The 24,177-nt window shown below is 35.2% G+C and overlaps 1 protein-coding gene and 2 pseudogenes across 1 annotated transcript; all 3 read right to left on the minus strand.

Moving 5' to 3' along the window:
• Window positions 1-611: 611 nt before the first annotated feature.
• LOC110693491 lies at window positions 612-4,963 on the minus strand (annotated as a pseudogene).
• A 537-nt stretch (window positions 4,964-5,500) lies between these two features.
• Window positions 5,501-11,316, minus strand: LOC110693490 (G-type lectin S-receptor-like serine/threonine-protein kinase At1g11330). The gene is made up of 11 exons (XM_021870603.1): window positions 9,371-11,316; window positions 9,084-9,191; window positions 8,818-8,993; window positions 8,538-8,748; window positions 8,194-8,431; window positions 7,934-8,081; window positions 7,226-7,557; window positions 7,077-7,139; window positions 6,803-6,980; window positions 6,456-6,675; window positions 5,501-5,944 (listed from the first exon to the last, which is right to left on the minus strand). Exons 1-7 carry the CDS (start codon window positions 10,656-10,658, stop codon window positions 7,249-7,251), a joined length of 2,478 nt encoding a protein of 825 aa, XP_021726295.1. The 5' UTR covers window positions 10,659-11,316; the 3' UTR covers window positions 5,501-5,944; window positions 6,456-6,675; window positions 6,803-6,980; window positions 7,077-7,139; window positions 7,226-7,248.
• Window positions 11,317-11,449: 133 nt separating this feature from the next.
• Window positions 11,450-19,515, minus strand: LOC110693378 (annotated as a pseudogene).
• Window positions 19,516-24,177: the final 4,662 nt, after the last annotated feature.

Raw genomic sequence — 24,177 nt, forward strand, 5'->3', positions numbered from 1 at the left:
AACTTTAATATTTAAGACCCCAGATTCTCATATCAGCTACTAACAAACATGGTACAAGTTGTCTTATGCAGACATCAGAAGCACCATAACCTTTAAACTTTATTCATTTACTTATGTATTAATATTATAAAGCATTGTATCCATGCCCAATAACAATAATGCAACATACTTCTCTTGTTTATACTTAATTGACACATTTCTTTTATCCTATTTGTCAATGCACAAATCCAACCATCGATACCTTTTATGATTGACAAACAAAATAAACATCTGATAATATGTATTTGAGACAGATATAACAATATCTCATATGACTATTGACAATATTTTCAGTATGTATTGTTGAGTCCTTAGTCTATTGGCAAAGACAGGGGGCTTATGTATAATAGATAATATGTATTTGAGACAGATATAACAATATCTCATATGACTATTGACAATATTTTCAGTACGTATTGTTGAGTCCTTAGTCTATTGGCAAAGACAGGGGGCTTATGTATAATAGATTACAGGTTTGAATCCTGAACGTGTTCTGTCACAATTGCCAACCAATCCAAACAATAGTAAATTACCAACTTCAACTTTACTAGTTCTGTATTTAGTCATTGAGTTTTGCAATGGTCTCCATTCTTGTAACTCTTGTTACACCTACAGCATCATCTTATCAGAAAACTTCCAATAAATTATATTGATTTTGTTGCATAACAAGCAATAAAATGAATCAAAAAAGCGATGAAAATCACCATTTACTTGACATGTCCGCCTCCATGCACAATATATGTGAGACTGATGATGGCAACTGTAGCTATTTGTAAAATATAAATTAAAAAAAAAAAAAAAAAAAAAAAAAAAAAAAAAAAAAACATAACACTATCACTATAAATAATATTTTTGTTTTGCTAGCTTTACCTTGCTAGCTAGAATACCATATCACAACTGGTAATACACCAGATTTCAGCAACTGTTATCACTAGTCACAATATATACTTTAGGTTACCACTCTGCTCAAAACTGCTAGTCACCGACCACCTATGCAACTAATTGAAACACCATTAACTGAAAAACATTCACGGCCATTGCGTTGGGCTTCGTTCAAAGAAACAATTCTTCTTAATGTAAAGCCAGGTTGTGTTGGACGAGGTAGCTCTATTACTTCACTCTCTATCATGGAAACAACCATGGCAATGCTTGGTCTATCTTCAGGAAATTCTTGCACAGACAATAGTCCTACTTGTATGCACTTCAAGATCTCTAACTGGAAGGTGGAGCCTGAAATTGTTGGATCAATCAATGACAATATATCATCCTCATTCCATAATTTCCATGCCTAAAACCATAGAAACAATAAAGATTTAACAACCAATATGCACAATATTTAAAGATTAGAGCAAAGCAGGGTAACCCAGGTCATTGCAACAGATAATTTGAATCTCACAAAATGTGAATAAATCAATGAAAAAAACAGGCAATGAGAAAAGAAGATTCTCAAGGTTCCCAAGAAGAGAGCAGCTTAGCATGTTACAAGCTGCGTCCCCAATTTTTAAAATATATTAGCAATGTGTATGTAGTTACCCAGGAAGAGTGTGAAGGGTAGTTTATTTACTTTTAAACAACAAAACTAAAGACTCGTGTCAATTAACAAAGGAGAAAGTTAAAAAGTAGATTATTTGAAATTGATGTTGAAATGACAGTATAGAATATCTTACGTGACTTAAGAGGCTCCAAGTATCCTCATCAGTAAAGCTATTGTTCCTTCTTCCACTTACAATCTCTAGTAGCAGCACCCCAAAGCTGAACACATCTGACTTTTCTGAGAATCGGCCTTCCATTGCATACTCTGGAGACATATAGCCACTGTATTCCGAGAAGGAAAAAGATGCATTAGTTCTGTGATCAGTAAAAAGGTTCAATTCTGTTTAGTTTATAGTAACAATAAACATGGGCAGGAACTCACTAGGTGCCGACAACACTTTGAGTGTCACCTTGGTCTTGATTGCTTTCAAAAATCCTTGCCGTCCCAAAGTCAGATATCTAGGGATTCAGATTGACATCCAATAAAATGTTGCTTGCTTTAAGATCTCTATGAATAATCCTTAATCTAGAATCTGTATGAAGGTAAAGGAGACCTCTATATTTCCCTTTGATTATGTTGAAGCGCTTCAACCAGTCCAAATGTTCCCGATTCGAGAGATCTGAGTATAAAAAACACAGAACAGTACATCTATCGCCATTAGAACTAAAATAAATTGACAGATTGGATAAATTGGCCCAAGGTATTCAAAAGTTATGGTTCAAACCGAAGAGGAAAGCATCCAAACTCTTATTTGGCATGTATTCATACACCAATAGTTTCTCTTCTGCTTCTACACAGCAGCCCAACAATCTGACAAGATTTCTGTGTTGAAGTTTCAAGATTACAACCACTTCATTCATAAATTCTTGTGGGCCTTGCCCAGATGCTGTGTAGAGTCTTTTTACAGCTATCTCTTGTCCATCTTCCAGTAATCCCTATAAAAGGTGATCTGATCTTTATACCAATGTTATATACATTATATGCACTACATAATAGTTCTCAGTAAAATAAAAGCAGTTAATTACCTTGTATACCTGACCAAAACCCCCTCGACCTAGCTTGTTGCTTTTGGAAAAGCTGCTAGTTGCAGCAACCAAATCTTTGTATTTAAATAAAGGCAAATCATGGAAATCAACAGCCCCAACCTTGTAATGTTTCCATTTTGCTTCATTGTTTCATGATGTCTTCCCTGCTAAAGCAATAGTAAAATATATATATAAATGATGCTAGACAAAATTATGCAAACAAAAATAGTTGGTGAAAGTTCAGAAAATGTCACCATATTGTTGATGCATCCTCCTCCATAACTCGTAGAGGAAACTGGCTAATACAGAAGTACTCATAATCACAGTGACTGCAGTAATTACTTTCCATTTGCTGGTGTCATCTACTTGATAAAACCAAATTTGCACACATTATGAACTCATTTAGTAACATTCCACTTATCTCAACATTATAAAAATAAATTAATTAATAAATCAATTTGAATTCTTCTGGACAATTTTTTTTTCAAAAATTTATCAATGCACCACGTAGACGCAAGAAGAGCAGGAAAAACTATCAGAAACAGAAAATTGATCACCTAGTTCTGAACGAGCCAATCGAATGAAAAGATCGACACCGACAGGGGAGAAATCCTGTATATCGATCAAGCTTCCATTCCAAATCATACACCCAAAACCCAAACGATAAGCATAAGATGAACACAAACAATTCTTTAGGCACAGTCTCTTGCAATTCTGTTCATCGTCTGAAAGCAACCACTCAGCATTATCTGGCACTTTCATATTCCTAAACCTCAAAAACCCATCTTCTACCCCTCTTATAGTACCACACTGCAACGTTGTTCGTCGAACACACCCACTACTCCAATTCCCTGCACTCCATTCTTCGATATTGCTCGGTTCAAAGCCCCTCAAGCAACTACAAATTGGTGAATTATGTGAATTACAGCTCCCAAATTCTCCACACTTTCCATACATATCACACACACACTCAGTCTCAGATTCTAGGCTCTGCCATAAAACAGTCCAATCCCCTTTATCATCATTCCAATCTTTTTGTAACACTACACCATCATGAGTCAATATGTAATGTTGTGTAATTCTTTCATTCACGAAAGAAAATGATAGGCTAAATGTGCCTTCTTTGTCATTTTCAAAATGAAATTTATCAACTGGTGCAAAATAATACATAGATCGCACTCCAATAAACACATGACCATCCCAAGGGCCTGATCGCCAATAAGGGTGGTCACCATCCCAAATGAAAATTTCAGTAAGCTTGCGGTGATTAATACCAGCAGTGAAACGTCCAAGTGATGGATCCGATCCACTCTTCCAAGACGAAAGCAGTGACCTTGTGTTTGTTTTCTCATTAAAAGTTAGTTCCATAACTGGCAACATCAAGTTCACAGGATGGTCAAAACTCTGCCAGATAATATCACCAGTTGCATTTGAGAGTAAAACAAGGTTTCCAGTATCCAAAAGTTGGGCAGCAGAAGCATTTATTTCACTATTAATTATTTTTGATGACCAAATACTCTGGTTTTGTCCATCCAAAAGCTGAAGATTTCCATCCCCAGATGTCTTAAGCACCCCAGAAAAATCAGTCAGTGGGTTTTCCCTGTTGGCTACCCATACCACTTCTAATTGGTCAGCAACCTTCTTGTTATACCAGATTCCGACATAGCGATTCGTTGAGTTAACAGGGCTAAAGAATCCTAACTTAAAATGACCTCTACTAGACTCCAATGTTTCTGAATCTCTAAGCAATTTAGTGGCTATAATATCACCTCGAGCCAAACCAAATTGCTCAAAGACCCAAAACCAAGAGAACAAGAGCACAAGGGTGTGAGCATAAGCCATGATATCAAATTATCAAGTAGAAAGTAATCAACTTTTAGAGAGTAAAAAATCTGGAGCTATGTTTATGCCTTAGTTTATTTAAGATAACACCCAAAAAAATTGGTATTTCCAATAAAAATTGGTTTATCCTTTGTGGGTTCAACTGAAGCAGCTGTCAGCCTGTCAGCAAATTACAGTTTTCGTGTCACACTGGTGTTGTTTTCAAATTACTTTCTATTATTATTGTTGATGACTATTCAAAGAAATAATCTTCTCCATTTCAACTGATGTCACACAAAATCTCAGTGAGGCAATTTAACAAACAGTTAGTGTGCATACAAGAAATATGCATAATAATAAAACGCTTACCTTAAATGGAGTACTATGAACTTATTTTCTGGGTTGCCCATTTGAATCCTAGCACTTTGCTTGCAATTGACGATCTAATTCCAATCATAAGTGATTTAGTAAATCAAAAACAAAAACAAAATTTAAAAAACAAAATATTAAAGAGAGAAAAAAAAAAAATCTAAGTCTTGAATACTACTAGTACCTGATTCATTTTGTGTTAATGTAGGAGCATTTCAAGTACTTCTCCAGAATCCAGACTATTTAAGAAGAGAAGAAATGGAGAGCAAACTCAATTCATTAGTGGGGCTGTTGAGTTCTTGGTATCTATTGTTCTTGCAATTTGATCACTCAAAATTAGAAGATTTTTCAAACTAATTACGAAAATGTCACTAGACTTGTCGCCTCTTACTTTTGGCCTTTTGGGTATTGTACAAGATTTATATGGTACGGAGTAATGAAATTCGTATACTTTAGGAGTCACGTTAAAATATGGTAATGAAATACGTATACCACAGGAGTCACGTTAAAATAGAGTTTCAAAAGAAATCTCACCTCGTCTATGTGTTTCATAGTTCAAAATCAATCCGGTTAATGCAAGGTATTAGGCGTACAATCGCACAAGGAAGTGATGGAATTGAATGAGTACCATTCAATTTCACCCCTAGACTTGTACATAGGTATTCTTACAGCAGAATGATTAACTAAGAAAGTTAAGAGATGCAACAAAGAATTGAAAGTTGGCAATGTCTGATATCTGCAAATTCATACTTGGTATGATCTCTGACAAGAATTAGTTTCTGTCAAAAATTATTCTAGGCAGAAATGGCCACTAGATACTAATCACAACATACACAACTCAGTGCCCAAAATGGCAGTTATCGACCACTTAAGGAAGTAATAGATACAGGATTAAGAGAATCATTTTCATGATCATTTAGTTGAGCTTTATAAACTCTTCTTTGAGTAAAGAAGGTTGAAATGGACAAGGTAGATAGGTAACCTCACTCTCAATCATCGAAAGAACCATAGAAATACTCGGTCTATCATCAGAAAACTCTTGCACGCATAGCAGTCCTAGCTGTACACACTTCAAATTTTCTGCATGGAAGGTTGATTCTGAAATTGCTGGATCAATCAGTGACAGAACAGTGCCATCAATCCACAATATCCATGCCTAAAATGTAAAAGCAATTAGGTTAGATGTTTAGTACTCTACATAACCGTTCACTTAGAGACGAAGAGAGCAAAGTTCGTAGAGCTAAACTAAACTAGTGCAGAGTTTTTATGCAATTTCCAGCATGAGCGGTTACCAGACCCATATGGTTAGGCCATATGCTGTAGCCTGTAGGTGTAACAAGACTTACAAGAAAGGAGACCATGTACACAACTTTTGTAACATAATTAACATTTTTAAACTTGAGGAAGAAAACAATGTCACCCGCATTCACACTCTAAAACCTGACTTTGAGATTATAAAAAAAAATGTTGGAATGGACAACTTAACCAAAATTAGGTGAGGAATTGAAACTTAAGGTTTAAAGATTGTTGTAATTTAAAGCTATGCCTAGGATAATAATGATACGCTTTTTCTAGTCCAGAATCTCCTAACAAGTTGGATCTGAGTTTTAAAGATTGTTGCATTAATTACACTAAGAAAGACAACTAATGACCAGAGATCATCTTACCAAGTAGGATAATGAGCTTAAGAATGTATGCACAATATATAACACCGGCCTTTCTCTTCTCCTTCTATACAGCACCGTGGTCTGCAGCAGCTCGACAAGATTTCATGATGAAGTTTAAGATAACCAACAATTCAACACTTCAGTCATGAATTCTTGAGTCCTTGACCAGATGTTTCCGAAAGTTTTCTAATCACTATCTTTTGTTCATCTTCTGTTTTTCCTGAATAAACATAAAAATTTCAGATTTCCAGTTACAGCTTTGCTGGTAAATTAGCCCCTGCAGCCCCAAAAAAAAAAAATCCCCGCATACGAAAAAAAGGAAAAAAAAAAAAAGAATTTGCAATTACCTTCCCCACTGCGCCAAGACCACATTGGCCAAGCTTGTTAATATCATGAAAGTGGTCTGTCACAATTGCCAACTAATCCAGATCCAAACACTAGTAAATTACCAACTTCAACTTTACTAGTTCCGTATTTAGTCATGGAGTTTTGCAATGGTCTCCTTTCTTGTAACTCTTGTTACACCTACAGCATCAATTTATCAGAAAACTTGGCCAATAAATTATGTTGATTCTGTTGCGTAAAGAGCAATATAGTGAATGAAAAAGAGATGAACCTCACCATTTCCTTGACATGTCCACCTCCATGTACAATATATGATGAGATTGATGATGGCAACTATAGCTATTTTTAGGAAAAACCAATAACCATCACTATAAATACTATTTTTGTTATCACTAGTCATAATACATAAATGTTACCGGACTTACCGCTCTCTGCTCAAAACTGCTAGTCACCGACCACCTATGGAACTAATTGAAACACCATTAACTGAAAAACATTCACGGCCATTGCGTTGGGCTTCGTTCAAAGAACCAACTCTTCTTAATGTAAAGCCAGGTTGTGTTGGACGAGGAAGCTCTATTACTTCACTCTCTATCATGGAAACAGCCATGGTAATGCTTGGTCTATCTTCAGGAAATTCTTGCACAGACAATAGTCCTACTTGTATGCACCTCAAGATCTCCAACCGAAAGGTGGGCTCTGAAATTGTTGGATCAATCAATGACAATATATCATCCTTATTCCATAATTTCCATGCCTAAAGCCATAGAACAATAAAGATTAACAATCAATATTCACACTATTTACAGACGAGAGCAAAGCAGGGTTACCCAGGTCATTGCAACAGATGTTTTGAATCCCACAAAATATGAAAAAAACAATAAAAAAAAACTGGCAATGTGAGTAAAGAAGATTCTTAAGGTTCCTCCGGAGAGAGCAGCTGAGCATGAGACGAGCTATATCCCCAATTTTGTAAATATGAACAATGTGTATGTAATTACCCAGGAAGAGTGTGGGAGTAGTTTATTTACTTTTAAACAACAAAATTGAGGACTCGTGTCTATCAATAAAGGTGAAAGTTAAAACTAGACTATTTGACATTGATGTTGAATCGACAGTACAGAATATATTACGTGACTTAATAGGTTCCATGTATCCTCATCAGTAAAGCTATTGTTCCTTCTTCCACTAACAATCTCTAGTAGCAGCACCCCAAAGCTGAACACATCTGACTTCTCTGAGTATCGGCCTTCCATTGCATACTCTGGAGACATATAACCACTGTATTCCGAGAAGAACGGAAATTAAGAAAAAGATGCATTAGTCCAATGATTAGCAAAAAGGTTCAATTTCGTTTATTTTATAGTAAGAATAAACATGGGCAGGAACTCACTAGGTGCCAACAATCCTTTGGGTGTCACCTTGGTCTTGATTGTTTTCAAAAATCCTTGCCATCCCAAAGTCAGATATCTTGGGATTAAGATTGTCATCCAATAAAATGTTGCTTGCTTTAAGATCTCTATGAATAATCCTTAATCTAGAATCTCTATGAAGGTAAAGGAGACCTCTACATATCCCTTTGATTATGTTGAAGCGCTTCAACCAGTCCAAATGTTCCCGGTTTGAGTGATCTGAGTATTAAAAATACACAGAACAGTACATCTATTGCCATTAGAACTAAAAATTGATTAATATAATGGATGAATGTCTAAGATACTCAAAAGTTATGGTTCAAACCAAAGAGGAAAGCATCCAAACTCTTATTTGGCATGTATTCATACACCAATAGTTTCTCTTCTCCTTCTACACAACAGCCCAACAATCTGACAAGATTTCTGTGTTGAAGTTTCGAGATTACAACTACTTCATTCATAAATTCTTGTGGGCCTTGCATAGATGCTGTAGAGAGTCTTTTTACAGCTATCTCTTGTCCATCTTCCAGAATTCCCTATAAAAGGTCATCTAATCTTCAGACCAATGTTCTCTCCACTATATTACAGTAAAAGCAATTAATTACCTTGTACACCAGACCAAATCCACCTCGACCTAGCTTGTTGTTTTCAGAAAAGCTGCTAGTTGCAGCCATCAACTCTTTTAATTTAAACAAAGGTAAACCATGGTAACCATTATGACTTATTCCAGCCCCGACTCTGTAATATTTCCATTTTGCTTCATTGTTTGTTGATGTCTTCCCTGCTTAAGCAACAGCATTATAAATCAATGTTGCTAGACAAAAAATTGTAGACTACAAAAAACAGTTGGTGAAAGGGCAGAAGATGTCACCATATCGTTGATCCATCCACCTCCATAAACAGTATAGGAATATGGCTAGTGTAGAAGTACCCATAATCACTATGACTGCAATAATTACTTTCTGTTTGCTGTTGTCACCTACTTAAAGCAAATTTACACACATAATTAACCATATAAACTCGTATAAATTCCACTTATCTCAGCATTATAAATTAATTAATTTTATTACTCTTGAACAATTGGTTTTTTCATTAAACTGTGTATCACATAGGAGCAAGCAGAACACAAAAAACTATCAGATAAAGGGAAATGGTCACCTAGTTCTGAATGAGCCAATCGAATGAAAAGATCAACACCAACAGGGGAAAAATCCTGTATGTCAATCAAGCTTCCATTCCAGATCATACACCCAAAACCCAAATAATAAGCATAAGATGAGCACAAACAATTCTTTAGGCACAGTCTCCTGCAATTTTGTTCATCATCTGAAAGCAACCACTCAGCATTGTCTGGCACTTTCATATTCCTTAACCTCAAAAACCCATCTTCTTCCCCTTCTATGGTACCACACTGCAATTGTGTTCTTCGAACACACCCACTACTCCAATTCCCTGCACTCCATTCTTCGTGATTTCTTGGTTCAAAGCCCTTCAAGCAGCTACAAATTGGTGAACGACGTGAATTACAGCTCCCAAATTCTCCACACTTTCCATATATATCACACTCAGTCTCAGATTCTAACGTCTGCCATAAAATTTTCCAATCACTTTTATTATCTTTCCAATCTTTTTGTAGCACCACACCATCATGAGTTAATACATAGTGTTGCGTAACTCTATCATTCGCAGAAGAAAATGATAAACTAATTGCACCTTCATTGTCATCTTCAAAATGAAATCCTTTAACTGGTGCCAAGTAATACATAGACCGTACTCCAATAAACACATGACCATCCCAAGGACCTGATCGCCAATAAGGGCGGTCACCATCCCAGATGAAAATTTCAGTAAGCTTGCGGTGATATATACCAGAAGTGAAACGTCCAGTTGATGGATCTGAAGCACTCTTCCAAGACGAAAGCAGTGATCTTGTCTTTGTTTTCTCATCAACGGTTAGCTTCATAAGTGGCAACATCGAGTTTACAGGATGGTCAAAACTCTGCCAGATGATATCCCCAGTGGCATTTGAGAGTAAAACAAGGTTTCCAGTATCCAAAAGCTGAGCAGCAGAAGCATTTACTGCATTATCTTTTATCTCTGATGACCAAATACTCTTGTTATGTCCATCCAAAAGCTGAAGATTTCCATCCCCAGATATCTTAAGCACCCCAGAAGAATCACTCAGTGGGTTTTCCCTGTTGGCTACCCATACCACTTCTAATTGATCAACAACCTCCTTATTATACCAAATTCCAACATAGCGATTCGTTGAGTTAACAGGGCTGAAAAATCCTAGCTTGAAATAACCTCTACTAGACTTCAGTGTTTCTGAATCTCTAAGAAACTGAGTAGCTGTAATATCTCCTCCAACGGAACCAAATTGCTCAAAGACCCAAAACCAAGAGAACAAGAGCACAAGGGTGAGGACATAACTCACATAAGCCATGATATCAAGTAGAAAGCAATCAACTTTCAGAGGGTAGAATATTTGGAGCTTATCTTATGCCTTAATTTAATTTAACACCCAAATTTTTGGTCTTTCCTCATTAAAAGTCTTATCTAATTGAAGCAACTATCAGCTCTGAGTTAAGACTTTTCTTAAGAAGCAAAGTTCAGTCTTCGTGTCACACTAGTATTGTTTTCAAACTTTCTCTATGGTTTTTTTTTTAAGTTGATGACTTTTCAAATAATTGGACTTCTTCATTTTTATTGGTGTTGTACAAAATCTCAGTGAGGCAAATCAACAAGCAGTTGGTGTGCATACAAAAAATACACAAATTAAAGTAATTACCTTAATTGAGTATTATGTTCTTATTTTTTGGGTTGCCCATTTTGAATCTCTTGCACATTGCTTGCAATTGTCCCAGTAGAAAAGTTTGCAGCATATGGTGGTGATCTGTATTTCAGTATTTTCAATCATACGTGATTTATAGGAACAAACAAACAAAAAAAAAAATCATCAATGTTTCTTGAGTCTTGAATGATACCTGAGTCAAAAGTTCCAGAACCAAAAGATTTTGTGCTAACGTAGCTATATAACAGCAATTCAAGTAATTGGGCTTCGAGAAGAGAGAAAATGAAGAGCAAACTAAATTCTCCTTACTCAAGTATTTGCAAATATAGTGTAAAGTGCGGAGTATTTGGCATATAATCACAAAAGGAAGTCATGCTTACAACAGTTTCATGTATGATTGACACAACTAAGAAAGTCAAGAGAAGCAACAAAGAACTGAAAGCTGGCAAGTGGCAATGTCTATATCTCAAAACTCATACTTCGTATGAACTCTGACAAGAATTATTTCCTGTCAGAAATATGGTCACTGGATACTAATGACAACTTACAGTACTCAGCTGTCCAAAACAGCAGTTATCGACCACTTAAGGCAGTAATAGAAACATGATTAACAGAACCATTTTCATGATCATTTAGTTGAGCTTCATTACGAGAAGTAACTCTTCTTTGTGTAAAGCCAGGTTGAGATGGACAAGGTAGATCAGTAACCTCACTCTCAATCATCGAAAGAACCATAGAAGCACTCGGTCTATCATCAGGAAACTCTTGCACGCATAGCAGTCCTAGTTGTACGCACTTCAAAACTTCTGAATGTAAGGTTGTTTCTGAAATTGCTGGATCAATCAGTGACAGAATATTGCCCTCATTCCACAATTTCCATGCCTAAAACGTAAAAGCAATTAGGTTAGATGTTTATCACTCTTCACACAACCGTTCACTTAGAGACAGAGAGCAAAGTTCGTAGAGCAAATCTAAACTAATTGTACAGAGTTTTTATGCAATTTCCAGCATGATTGGTTACCAGACCCATATGGTCAGGCCATTATATGGGTTGTAGCAGCCTGATTATATAGTGCATTATAGATCCTATAGTTTTATCATGAAAATAGATAATCGGAATCATGCGACAACATCTAATCATCCATCAATCATGTCTACTCTACAGTCTACACCATTAGACATCAATATAGCTATGGACATAAAGTAAGACATCTTACATGAATTAAGAGGCTCAAGGAGTCCTCTTCCTTGAAGCAATTGTTCCTTCTCCCACTTACAATTTCTAGTAGCAGCACCCCAAGGCTAAACACATCCGACTTCTCTGAAAAACGACCTTCCATAGCATACTCAGGAGACATATAACCACTGCATTTAAAGCAAAAGAGTTTAGCAATGATGGATTAGCTCTCTGCACAATGTTAAATTCTCTTCTATTTACAAAAAATGTATATATGAGCAGGAACTCACTAAGTGCCAACAATCCTTTTGGTGTCACCTTGGTCTTGGTTACCTCCGAATATCCTAGCCATGCCAAAGTCTGATATCTTAGGATTGAGATTGTCATCCAGCAAAATGTTGCTTGCTTTAAGATCCCTGTGAATAATCCTTAATCTAGAATCCCGATGAAGGTAAAGAAGTCCTCGGCATATGCCTAGGATAACATTGAATCGCCTTTTCCAATCAAAAATCTTCTGATATGTTGGGTCTGAGATTTAAAGATAGTGTCGTTAATCACACCCAGGAAGATCATTAATAAAAGACCATCCTTCCAAGTAGACTAAATAATTAATGAGACCTTAAGAATGTATGCACAATTTACCAAAAAGAAGGGCATCCAAGCTCTTATTAGGCATGTATTCATACACCAGCATTTTTTCTTTTCCTTCGGTACAGCAACCCAGCAGCTTGACAAGATTTCTGTGTTGAAGTTTTGAGATAACCAACACTTCAGTCATGAACTCTTTAAGTCCTTGCCCAGATCCTTTTGAAAGTCTTTTCACCGCTATCTCCTGTCCATCTTCTAATATTCCCTGCAAATTAACGAAACTTCATATTTTCAATTTCTGGTAATCTCTTACTTACTCACCCCATACACAAAAACAGAAGTAAAAAAAAAAAAAAATCTATGTAGGTACCTTGTACACAGCACCAAAACCACCTCGCCCAAGCTTGTTAAGATCCTGAAAATGGCCTGTCGCTATTGCCAAATTTTCCAATCCAAACACTGGTAAATCACCAACTTCAACCTTCATAGTTCCTTCTTTAGGTATGGAGGTTTGTAATAAAGTCTTCTTTCTCATAATTCTCGTTACTCCTATTGTCTTATCAGTAAACAAAACCAGATTGTAATATTGGAACTAGTGCACAACAAGTGGTATAACACAATAACGTATAAGTGACTGAAAAGGGGGGAAAATCACCGTTTCTTTGACACATCCACCTCCATACACAGTATATGATGACAGCAACTGCAGTTATTCCAATGATAACCATCAACATACGAAACTTTTTGGCTTTGCTAGCTTTATCTTGCTGTTGCTGCAGCTTATTAAGTTCAACTGAAAAAAAAAAAAAAAAACAAAAACAAAAAAGAAAAAATTGATCAATTTTTCAATATTTTTAATTTAATGCACAAGAATAAAAATTGCCCAACAGATGCTGAAATGCAAACCAATGGAAATAATACAAGGCAGAACAGGCAAAATATTAGAAATGATCACCTATTTCTGGATGAGCCAACCGTATGAAAAGGTCTACACCAACGTATGAAAATTCCTGTATATCAATCAAAGTTTCATTCCAGACCATACACCCTAAACCAGGATAATAAGCATAAGCTAAACATTTACGATTTCCAAGGCACTGTTTCCTGCAATCATATTCATCATCTGAGTACAACCGCGCAGAATTATCAGGCACTTTCATATTAGTGTACTTGAAAAACCCATCTTCTTCCCTTCCAACAGTCCCAAACTGCAAAGGTTTTTTTCGTTTACACCCGCTACTCCAATTCCCTGCATTCCATTCTCGGCTATTCCTTGGTTCAAAGCCGTGCAAACAACTACAAATAGGCAAAAGATTTTTATTACAACTCCCATACTCTCCACACTTTCCATAAATATCACAGTCAGATTCTAGAGACCTCCATAAACTAATCCAATCCCCCCCCCATCAGCTTCCATATAATATTTCTTTAACAATAGACCATCATAATTCAATACATAGTGCTCCGTAACTGTTCTAGTTTTGGAAGAAAATGATAGGTTAAATGTGCCATCAATTTCACCATCAATATGAAATCCATCATCTTCTCCATAATTGTACATATCTCGTACTCCCAGAAACATATCACCATACCATGGCCCTGATCGCCAATATGGAATACCACCATCCCAGACAAAAATTTCAGGGCGACCGCGATGGTTAAAACCAGCAGTAAAGCGGCCAACAGATGGATCTGAAGCACTCTTCCATGACGCAACCACAGGCGTTGTAGCTGTATGATTATCATCAAACCTTAATTTCATATGATGCAACAATGAGTTTGTAACCTGGTCAAAACTCTGCCATACCACATTATTCCCACTAGCATCTGCAAGTAAAACAAGGTTCCCAACATCTTGAAGCTGAGCAACACATGAACTGTTACTAACCTTGTTCGGAACAACTGCTGTTACATTTGATGACCAAATGCTCTTGTTTTGTCCATCCAAGACCTGAAGATTTCCATCCCTGGATATTTTGATCACCCCTGAAGAATCATTAAGTGGGTTTTCCCTGTTGGCTATCCATATCACTTCCAATGTATCACGACCTTTATTATTATACCAGATTCCAACATAACGGTCTGTTGAGTTAATAAGGCTGAAGAAACCAAACTTGAAATTGCCATCACTAGAGTCTATTGTATCAGGGTCTCTCAGAGACTGAGTGGTTGTAATATTGTTTCGAGCGCAACTAAACTCATAGAACAAAACCCAAGAGAGAAACAGAATAACAAAGTAGACATAATAAGCCATAAATTCAGTAGTAAGGAGAAAAAAAATGTAAGGGCGTGAAACATAATTAAAAACATCTTGTATTCCTTTACCTTTATAATTAATGTAATTAAAAGTGTACTTCATAGAAGTATACTAATTTGTGGCTCTGTTAGCTCATCTTCAAAATTTGTAAGTTAACATAGCACCAAACAAACTTTGTAAGTTTTCATAGCACCGAGTAGACTTGTATGACTTCATGACTCAGTAAGCAAAGGAATGAACAACCCTATCGCCAATTGCCTCACAATTTGAAAAATGGCCCACCATTCCTATTCATTCTAGAAAATGAGACCTGACCTTAGTTTTGGTTTATTTGCCGACATCAAACAGAGTGGTCGTCCAAACATTATCAATTTCTTATTCCAAATGATTGTGATATTACACCCAATTAAAACCTTAATCTACAAAATTGCCCCAAATTAGTTAAACTTAAGCCAGTCATGAGCAATAAGTAAAAGTTGTAGGGATAATTACAGTCCTAAAAAAACTGGAAAATGAAAACTTCCAAGATCTTCAACCCCTTGCTTGGACGTTCAAAGCTAAGATAACTTTCATACATTATGTTTAGGATTATTTCGCCAATTTATTAATGTGAAGGTTTTTCCCCAGCAGCATTATCTAGAATAAAGGTCTCTTAATTCACCTTACATGAGTTACATGGATATGTGGAGTACAACAAAAAATGGAATGCCAACAGCAAATGAAATCTTCAAACATCAAATGACCTTTGGCAATACTTTCATTAAAAAATAATTGGTCACATACTTACAGATAATCACACTCAGCAAATGCAATCAGATAAATACTTAGATAAAACAGGATGCAGCTCTAACCCAAAATTGTTGTCAGCGACCAACTATAGAACTAATTGAAACATTATTATTTGAATAACAACCACGGTCATTTTGTTGTGTTCCATTCCAAGAAGCAGTTCTCCTTAGTGTAAATCCAGGTTGTAATGGATGAGGAAGACCTGTAACTTCACTCTCTAACATAGAAACAACTGTTGTGATGCTTGGTCTATCCTCATGAAATTCTTGCACAGACAACAGTCCTACATGTATGCACCTCAGAATCTCTGCTTGCAAGGTTGATTCTGAAATTGCTGGATCAATCAATGAGAAAATGTCGTCCTCATTCCACAAATTCCATGCCTGAAACCGCAAAGAGAATGAAGCCAAACAGTAAATACACAATCTTACGCACAGAAGCAAGCAAAACAGAGTATATTCAGGTCATAGCTACATATATATGAAACCATGATGTGACATCAGCCAGACATTATGTCTCCTCTACACCAATTTCATATACAACTAGACGTATAAACATGTAGAAATAATAGGATATCTTACATGTCCAATCAGGCCTAAAGACTCTTCATCCTTAAAGCTACTGTTCCTTCTTCCACTTACAATCTCTAGTAGCAGCACCCCAAAACTAAAAACATCCGACTTTTCTGAAAATCGACCTTCCATTGCATACTCTGGAGACATATAACCACTGCATTTTTAAACAGAAGAGATTAGAGTGTATGCATTAGTTAGTTCTGTGCTCAGGAAAACTTTCTTATAGTATTTACTGGCAGTATATGTACGAGCAGCAACTCACTAGGTGCCAACAATCCTTTTGGTATCACCTTGGTCTTGGTTTCCTCCGAATATCCTTGCCATGCCAAAGTCTGATATCTTAGGATTGAGATTGTCATCCAACAAAATGTTGCTTGCTTTAAGATCTCTATGGATAATCCTCAATCTAGAATCTCTGTGAAGGTATAGGAGACCCCTACTAATTGCTTTTATTATGTTGAAGCGTTTCTTCCAATCCAATTGTTCCCGGTCAGAGGGGTCTACGTTAGAAATACACGGAAGAAACATCATCAGAATGCACAGGTTCTGAAATTCACAGATTAAATTATTGGATATTCATCACAATATTCAAATAAGTTATAAGTTATGGTACAAACTGAAAAGGAGTGCATCCAAGCTCTTATTTGGCATGTATTCATACACCAACAATTTCTCTTCTCCTTCAACGCAGCAGCCCAACAATCTCACAAGATTTCTATGTTGAAGTTTCGAGATCACAACCACTTCATTCATAAATTCTTGTAGGCCTTGTCCTGATGCTCTTGAGAGTCTTTTTACAGCTACCATTTGTCCATCTTCAAATTTTCCCTACAAAAGTTGATTCTTATACTTCAAAATATCTATTCCAGATGTACCTGGTATACATTTTCACCAGAAATTACTCTAGTAAAAGCTGTCAACTTACCTTGTATACTGGACCAAATCCACCTTGTCCAAGCTTGTTTCTTTCCGAAAAGTTGTCCGTTGCAATTACCAAATTTTCAAATTTCAACAATGGTAAATCTTGGAATTCAGTGTTACCTATCTTATGCCAATTTCCATCCTTGTTCAAAGCTGTTTTGCGACTCTTGCCTGCTACAGAAATAATTATTTGTCAATGTGGCTACAGATTTTATTTGTACTTTTTTTTTTTTTTTTGGTTAATAAACCATATAAATAGTCTAAGCAATGAAAGAGGTCTTACCATATCGTTGGTGCAGCAACTTCCATAGACAGAACATAAAAAGAACTGATACAGTTGTACCCATAATCACTATGACTGCAATAATTACTTTCCATTTACTAGTTTTACCTGTGAAACAAAACAAATTGGCACACGTGATCAGTCTTACAAATTCATACAAATATTAAAATTAGAACAACTTAAATAGCCAATCTATCCATATATCAGGTAAAAGCAAGCAAACATGCAAAAATATCATAAAAGAGGAGAAGGCTTTTTTAAATTATCACCTAGTTCTGAATCAGCCAACCTAACAAAAATATCGACACCAACAGGAGAGAAGTCTGCTATGTCAATCAAGTTTCCACTCCAGATCATACACCCAAAACCTAAATTGTATGCAAACGCTAAACAAGAACAATTTCCTAGGCATTGTCTCCTGCAATCCTCTTCACCATCTGAATCAATTCGCGCAGCATTATCTGGTACTTTCACATTTCTTAATTTAAAAAATCCGTTCTCTTTCCCTGCAGCAATCTCACACTGCAATGGTGTTCTACGAACACACCCGTCACTCCAATTCCCCGCACTCCATTCTTGATGATTCCTTGGTTCAAACCCCCTCAAGCAACTACAAATTGGCAGATTATTTGAATTACAACTCCCAAATTCTCCACACTTTCCATAAACATCACACTCATATTGCAGGGACTGCCATTGAACTGTCCAAAATCCTCTATCATCTTCCCAATCTCTTCGTGAAAGCATACCATCATAAGTCAATACATAGTGTTCAGTAACTCTTTGGCTTGCCGAAGAGTATGATAGCCTAAGTATGCCTTCACTGTCAGTTTCAAGACGAAATCCAACAACCGGTGCTGAATAGAACATAGCTTGAACTCCCATAAACAAACGACCATCCCAAGGTCCTGATCGCCAATAAGGATGATCACCATCCCAGATAAAAAATTCAGGAAGGCTGCGGCGATATAAACCAGCAGTAAAGCGTCCATTTGATGGATTTGAAGCGCTCTTCCACGATGTTAGCATTGGCTTCGTGCTTGTATTCCCATCTGATGTTACTACCATACGCTGCATCAATGTGTCTATAGGATGGTCAAAACTCTGCCACATGACATTCTCACTGCCATTTGATTGTAAAACAAGGTCTCCGGTATCTAAAATTTGAGCAATGTTATTATTTACCTCATTCTTAGCACTTAAATTTGTAGACCAAAAACTCTTGTTTTGTCCATCCAAGAGTTGAAGATTTCCATCCACAGATATCATGAGCACCCCGGAAGAATCATTTAGTGGGCTATCTTTGTTGGCCACCCATACCACTTCTAAATGATCAGCAACCCCTTTATTATACCAAATTCCAACATAGCGATTTGTCGAGTAAATAGGACTAAAAAAACCAAACTTGAAATTGGAATCACTAGACACCAATGTATCAGGGTCTCTAAGAGATTGAGTAGCTGTGATATCGCCTTGAGCAGGATCAAATTGCTCTAAGACCCAAACCCAAGAGAGAAAGAGAACAATGGTGTGTACATAACCCATTTGAAAAGAACAATAAACTTAGAAAGCACAAAGCTTGCAATGTCTAAGACATTACCCCCAAAACTGTCTTTCTTTTCAAAAAGTCAACTGTTGTTAGAAGCTCAGTTTGTGCCTGTGTTGAATTGACTACCTTAATATTTTGATGATTGACTTACGTAAAACAAACTCTGACTAATGATGTTTATGAGTCTTGGTTGAACAGAAAGATTCAGGTACACAAATACATGTTCCGGAGTAGGAACAACAGAGTTTGGAAGACTTGATGATGAATGCAAGCTTTCAAGATGTCCTCACAACTCTATATACTTAGTTACTCAGTGTACGAGCTTAAGAAACAAAAGTGTTGGAAGGAATGGAAGGAATTAAGAAGGAACCTGAAGTTCCCGAAGGAACTTGACGATTGACTCAGAAAGTTTTAAACGAAAGTTTTAAAACAGTTTTCATATCCCTTAATTTAAGGAAGTGATAAAAATCAGTTTTGAAAAAGATTTAAAAAGATTTTATAAATAAATAAATAATTCATTAATTTAAAAAGATAAGTTTTAAATTAATTAATTATTTATCTTTTAATTAATAAATAAATAATTATCTTTTTTATTAAATAATTATCTTTTTGAATAACTGATTTTTTTGACTTGGTAAATACTGGCTCCTAATATTAAGGAGAACGTTGAACTTGGGAGTCAAGCTAGGGAAATCATGTTCCTAAATTTCCTCTGCCTACATCCCAACTTCTCAGTCAAAGAGAACGTGGGATTAAGGGGGAAGTGGGAACTTGATGGAAGCTTGGTTTAACTCCTTATAAAAACAGATCAACGTTAAGTTTTGAAAGTGTGGAAAAATAATCTTAAGTATTCTGAGCATAGAGTTTCAAAGTGTTTAAAAGAGAAGTTTCTTCCATCCTTAGTCTCTTAAGTTCTTTAGGAAATACATGTAATCATTGTGTAATTGGGTTTGGGTTGTGAGAGTTGTAAAGTGTGAGACTTGAGAGAGTTGTTTACACTGTACAAGTGATTCGGAGTAGAATCACAAAGTGTGAGAAACTGTGATTGAGGGATCACAGTTGGGTAACTTGAGTTCCTCACGGAACTTGAGTCTAGGCAACGTATTAGTGATTGTAAATCATTTTTACATAGTGAATTTATTCATTGCCTATCTCAGTGTCTTTTCTCTTAGTAGTAGATTTAATTCCGCAAAATTTACCATAGTCTACATACACTACAATTCACCCCCCCCCCTCTTATAGTATACATTGTTCTATCAGCCTCGTAGCTAGTATGTATAAAAGGAAAGTAGCTTGTCATCTTTGACTATTGACATTCCGAAAGATGCAAAGTTTGCCACGCAATACTGATGTATATTTTCAAAGTTTGACATTCCATGATTATGCAATATTGCAATGCAAACCCAACTCCCAGTGAGGCAAAACAACAAACAGTTGGTATGCATCAGTGAACCGACAAGCAAAAATGATATGTTTATTTTTCATGTTTGATCACTATCATATTACATTATGCTATCTCAGTGAGGCAAATTAACAAACAGGTGATGTGCATCAATGAAACAGATGAAAAAAAATGACATCTTTTTGGAATTGAATGTACCCTTAATTAATTTTGTTTGATCATCTCATATCTAAGTGAGGCAAATCAACAAACAGGTGCATCATTTGAACAGAAGAAAAAAATGACATCTTTAGGGAATTTAATGTACCTTTATGATTTGGTAATCTTCTACACTTTGCCTTGCCATTTGCCCATCAAGAAATTGCCCATAATTCATAAATTCAACCTGATTCAGAAGCTCCATAACGTCCAGATTATCAGGATATGAATTAAATATCCAGCTTGTAAGTTGAAGATGCACGCAAAGAGAAAGATTTTCCATTGATTTCTGGGTAATTGAATTTGTCATTTGTGGGTAAGAAGTTACAATTACCCTCGCTGATTGTTTGATTATACATACAGACATACGGTACTCAAAAGTCAAAAGTTCAAAACCTTCATTTATTAGGGAATAATTTTATTATTATTGAGTTCTTAATTTGATATTGTAAAAGTATAAATTGAGGCAAACCTAATTCAATCCCATTTTATTTTAAAGACAACTGGATTAAGGGTTTGTTCTCATTGACTGAATTGAATTGAACTGAACTGAGTTGACCTGAATTGAATTGAACTGAAATGAATATTTTATAAGAGAAGGAAATTAGGAGCTGAACTGAACTAAGCTGAACTGAACTAAACTGAACTGAATTTCAACGTATGAGAACAGGCCCTAATACCCGTGCGTTGCACGATGGTTGATTAGTTATTTTTCTATAATTATTTATCTTTTGTTGTTGATAACTTTCTAATATGATTTGGCTCGTTATTTAAAAAAAAAATTGTTATATAAAAATATATAAAAATAAATGTACTTAAAAAAAAAAAGTTAGTTATAAAATGCTGCATCATAATGTAATATTTACTATGTTATTAAAAATATACTAAAATGATGGTTAGATTAAATATATTAATGTTGTATAAATGTATAATTCATTAAGCTTATATGTTTAGAGTGGAAGCTAAATAATGTGTATAAACTATTAAAAAAATGTGTATTAATTTGTTCAAAAAAAAATGTGTATAATTACTAATTAGTTACCAATATCTATGTGGACTATGTCTATTTAATATTGTTGTATTATGAATATCCAAAGGTAGTGGGGACTGGGGAGTATATACAACAATATTGATTTCAAATTCAAATTTCACACCTAATTGGTACTAGTTTCTAGCTAGAAAAGGTACACACACACCCAAAAAAAAAAATGACATCATAGGTAAAATTTGGAGAGAAATTTTTTATGAGAGTTTGACACGTAAGCAATTTAAGAAATAGATGACATCATCAATGTTTTGTTTTAGTTATAGTTAATAGATTAGTGATGTGGGGAATAATCTACCAATCTTATAAAAGTATGGTGTAACCATTCTCCTCTTATTTACTATGTATTTTAACTAGTAAATAGCCTAGATATTGCTATTTTTGTAATTGTATAACCGCTAATTTTTTATAGGCATTTAATACAAAGTAGTTTTATGTGTTTTTAATTTGTCGTATGGAATTAATTAATTTGTGTGTAAGATTAGAGCATAAGTGAGAATTAGCCTAAATGGTTAAACAACATGGTGATTGTTGGTTGCGTAGGTAACGTGGCATATTAAAGAATTGAGTTGGTGACGCGACGTATTGAGAAATTGAGTATTTTGAGTATGTGACGTTGCTTAATGAGAGATCTACATAGCACATAAACATTTTTAATTAGGAAAGTCTTTAATATATTAGTATAAATGTGTGGCGATTAGTCTCAAGTCTCAAAGCTATCAACTCAAAATGTGGGTTGCTTTCATAACATTGTTCATCACATTTGAGAACCTTTATTTTTTATCTTACATTCTAAAGACGAAGTAGGCTACAAATTCCTTTAACATGAGGTCAAATGGACCCTACTTGGTGCAATCTCAAATAGGTTAGGCTACTCGGTTGAACTAAACTGAGTTGAACTAAACTGAGCTGAGCTGAGCTAAACTAAATTGAGTTGAGCTGAACTGAATATATTATAAGAGAAGGAAATTAGGAGCTGAACTGAACTAAACTGAGCTGAACTGAACTGGAAATAAACGTATGAGAACAGGCCCTTACTCTAAACAAATCTTCAAATTCTTTCCATTTTACATATACCTTATATTGGGTATGACAATTGGATCAAGATCATCTATATTTATACCATGATAAATTTATTGGGCTAAGCTCACACTAAAGAAAAGTATGATCACATTCACATATCACTCAAATTAAATTTCATTCTAAAACTTGTTGGTGATGAGTGAAGTATTGAACTTTATTGTTTGTCTAACAATACTGTTATTAGTTATTCTCTCTCTATTTCTTTTAAGGTGGGATTAATTAGCTAGTGTGTGTTATTTTCCTAAAGTTTATATCTAAAAGTAGCTGCTTTGATTGAGATGAATCTTCTTTGAGCTTGTAGGTAATCTCCAATGGGGTCCTTAGCTTCTCGAGTATCCAATGCCCATGCATTTCCAAAAAATAAAAAACACTTTAATAGTACATGGTCGATTAAATAAATTATATTTTAATACTTACCAGAGTTACAACACAACTTTAAAATGAAAATGTCAAATACTTACAATTCTATATTATTGGAATATTTTTTTTAGAAAATTTTGTATTACTACCCTTATTTAAAGACCATGATCCTCTTAAATATACTCCTAACAATCTTTCTACCCTATTTAAAGTGTATTTAATTATGTGATGTTTCCTGTTTTTAAATATAACGTGAAGAAGTAGAATAACTTACAACTTTCAAGCTGTATTAATGTATTATTATTCAATTCATCACTTTAGCGCTAGACACTAGAATGAAATGTTAACGAATTTTAATTGGTAAATATGATTCTTGATTTTTATGAAACCATATTTGTATTTTACTATCTAGTGAGCATTTCAAAATAATTAATTATTATATTGCATTTCAGCATTTGTTATTGGTCCCGTGTAGTAGCTAGACGAAAAATGTAATTAATATTCCTTGTACTACGTATATTGGACAAAATAAAAATCAGAAGTTTCCAAAAAGAAAAAGAAAAATTTGATAGATTATAAAATAAATGGAGGAATAAAATCCAAAAAAGAAAGTCATTTTCGAGCATATACATTACATCCAATTTGTAATAATACCTGAGAAAGCGGGATTAACGATAAAATATAGTAATATATAGTGATATAATAGAGACATGATACTACCATATCGTCTTTGTCATATTATATATTGGGTAGGTTCCTTCGCAATTGCCTTGCATTACATGCAATTTCTAGACAAGCGTAAAAGAGTGATGATGATGTTATGTTAGCTAGCTTCCTACCAATTATGACTACAACAAAACAAAGATCCAATGCAACATCATCTTATCTGCCCGGCGGGTACTAGTCTCGATATTTACAATAATACTCGATCATTTTAACACCTT

The sequence above is a fragment of the Chenopodium quinoa genome, unplaced genomic scaffold (genome assembly GCF_001683475.1).
Source record: "Chenopodium quinoa cultivar QQ74 unplaced genomic scaffold, ASM168347v1, whole genome shotgun sequence".
Lineage (NCBI taxonomy): Eukaryota > Viridiplantae > Streptophyta > Magnoliopsida > Caryophyllales > Amaranthaceae > Chenopodium > Chenopodium quinoa.

Excerpts from the sequence above, each read along its gene's own strand:
- LOC110693490 (XM_021870603.1), bottom strand. The coding sequence starts at position 10,658 with ATGGCTTATGTGAGTTATGTCCTCACCCTTGTGCTCTTGTTCTCTTGG. Across the intron at positions 9,192-9,370 it reads ATTGGCTCATTCAGAACTAG|GTGACAACAGCAAACAGAAA; the intron begins GTGACCATTTCC and ends TGCTTTAAGTAG. Across the intron at positions 8,432-8,537 it reads TTTGGATGCTTTCCTCTTTG|ATCACTCAAACCGGGAACAT; the intron begins GTTTGAACCATA and ends TTTAATACTCAG.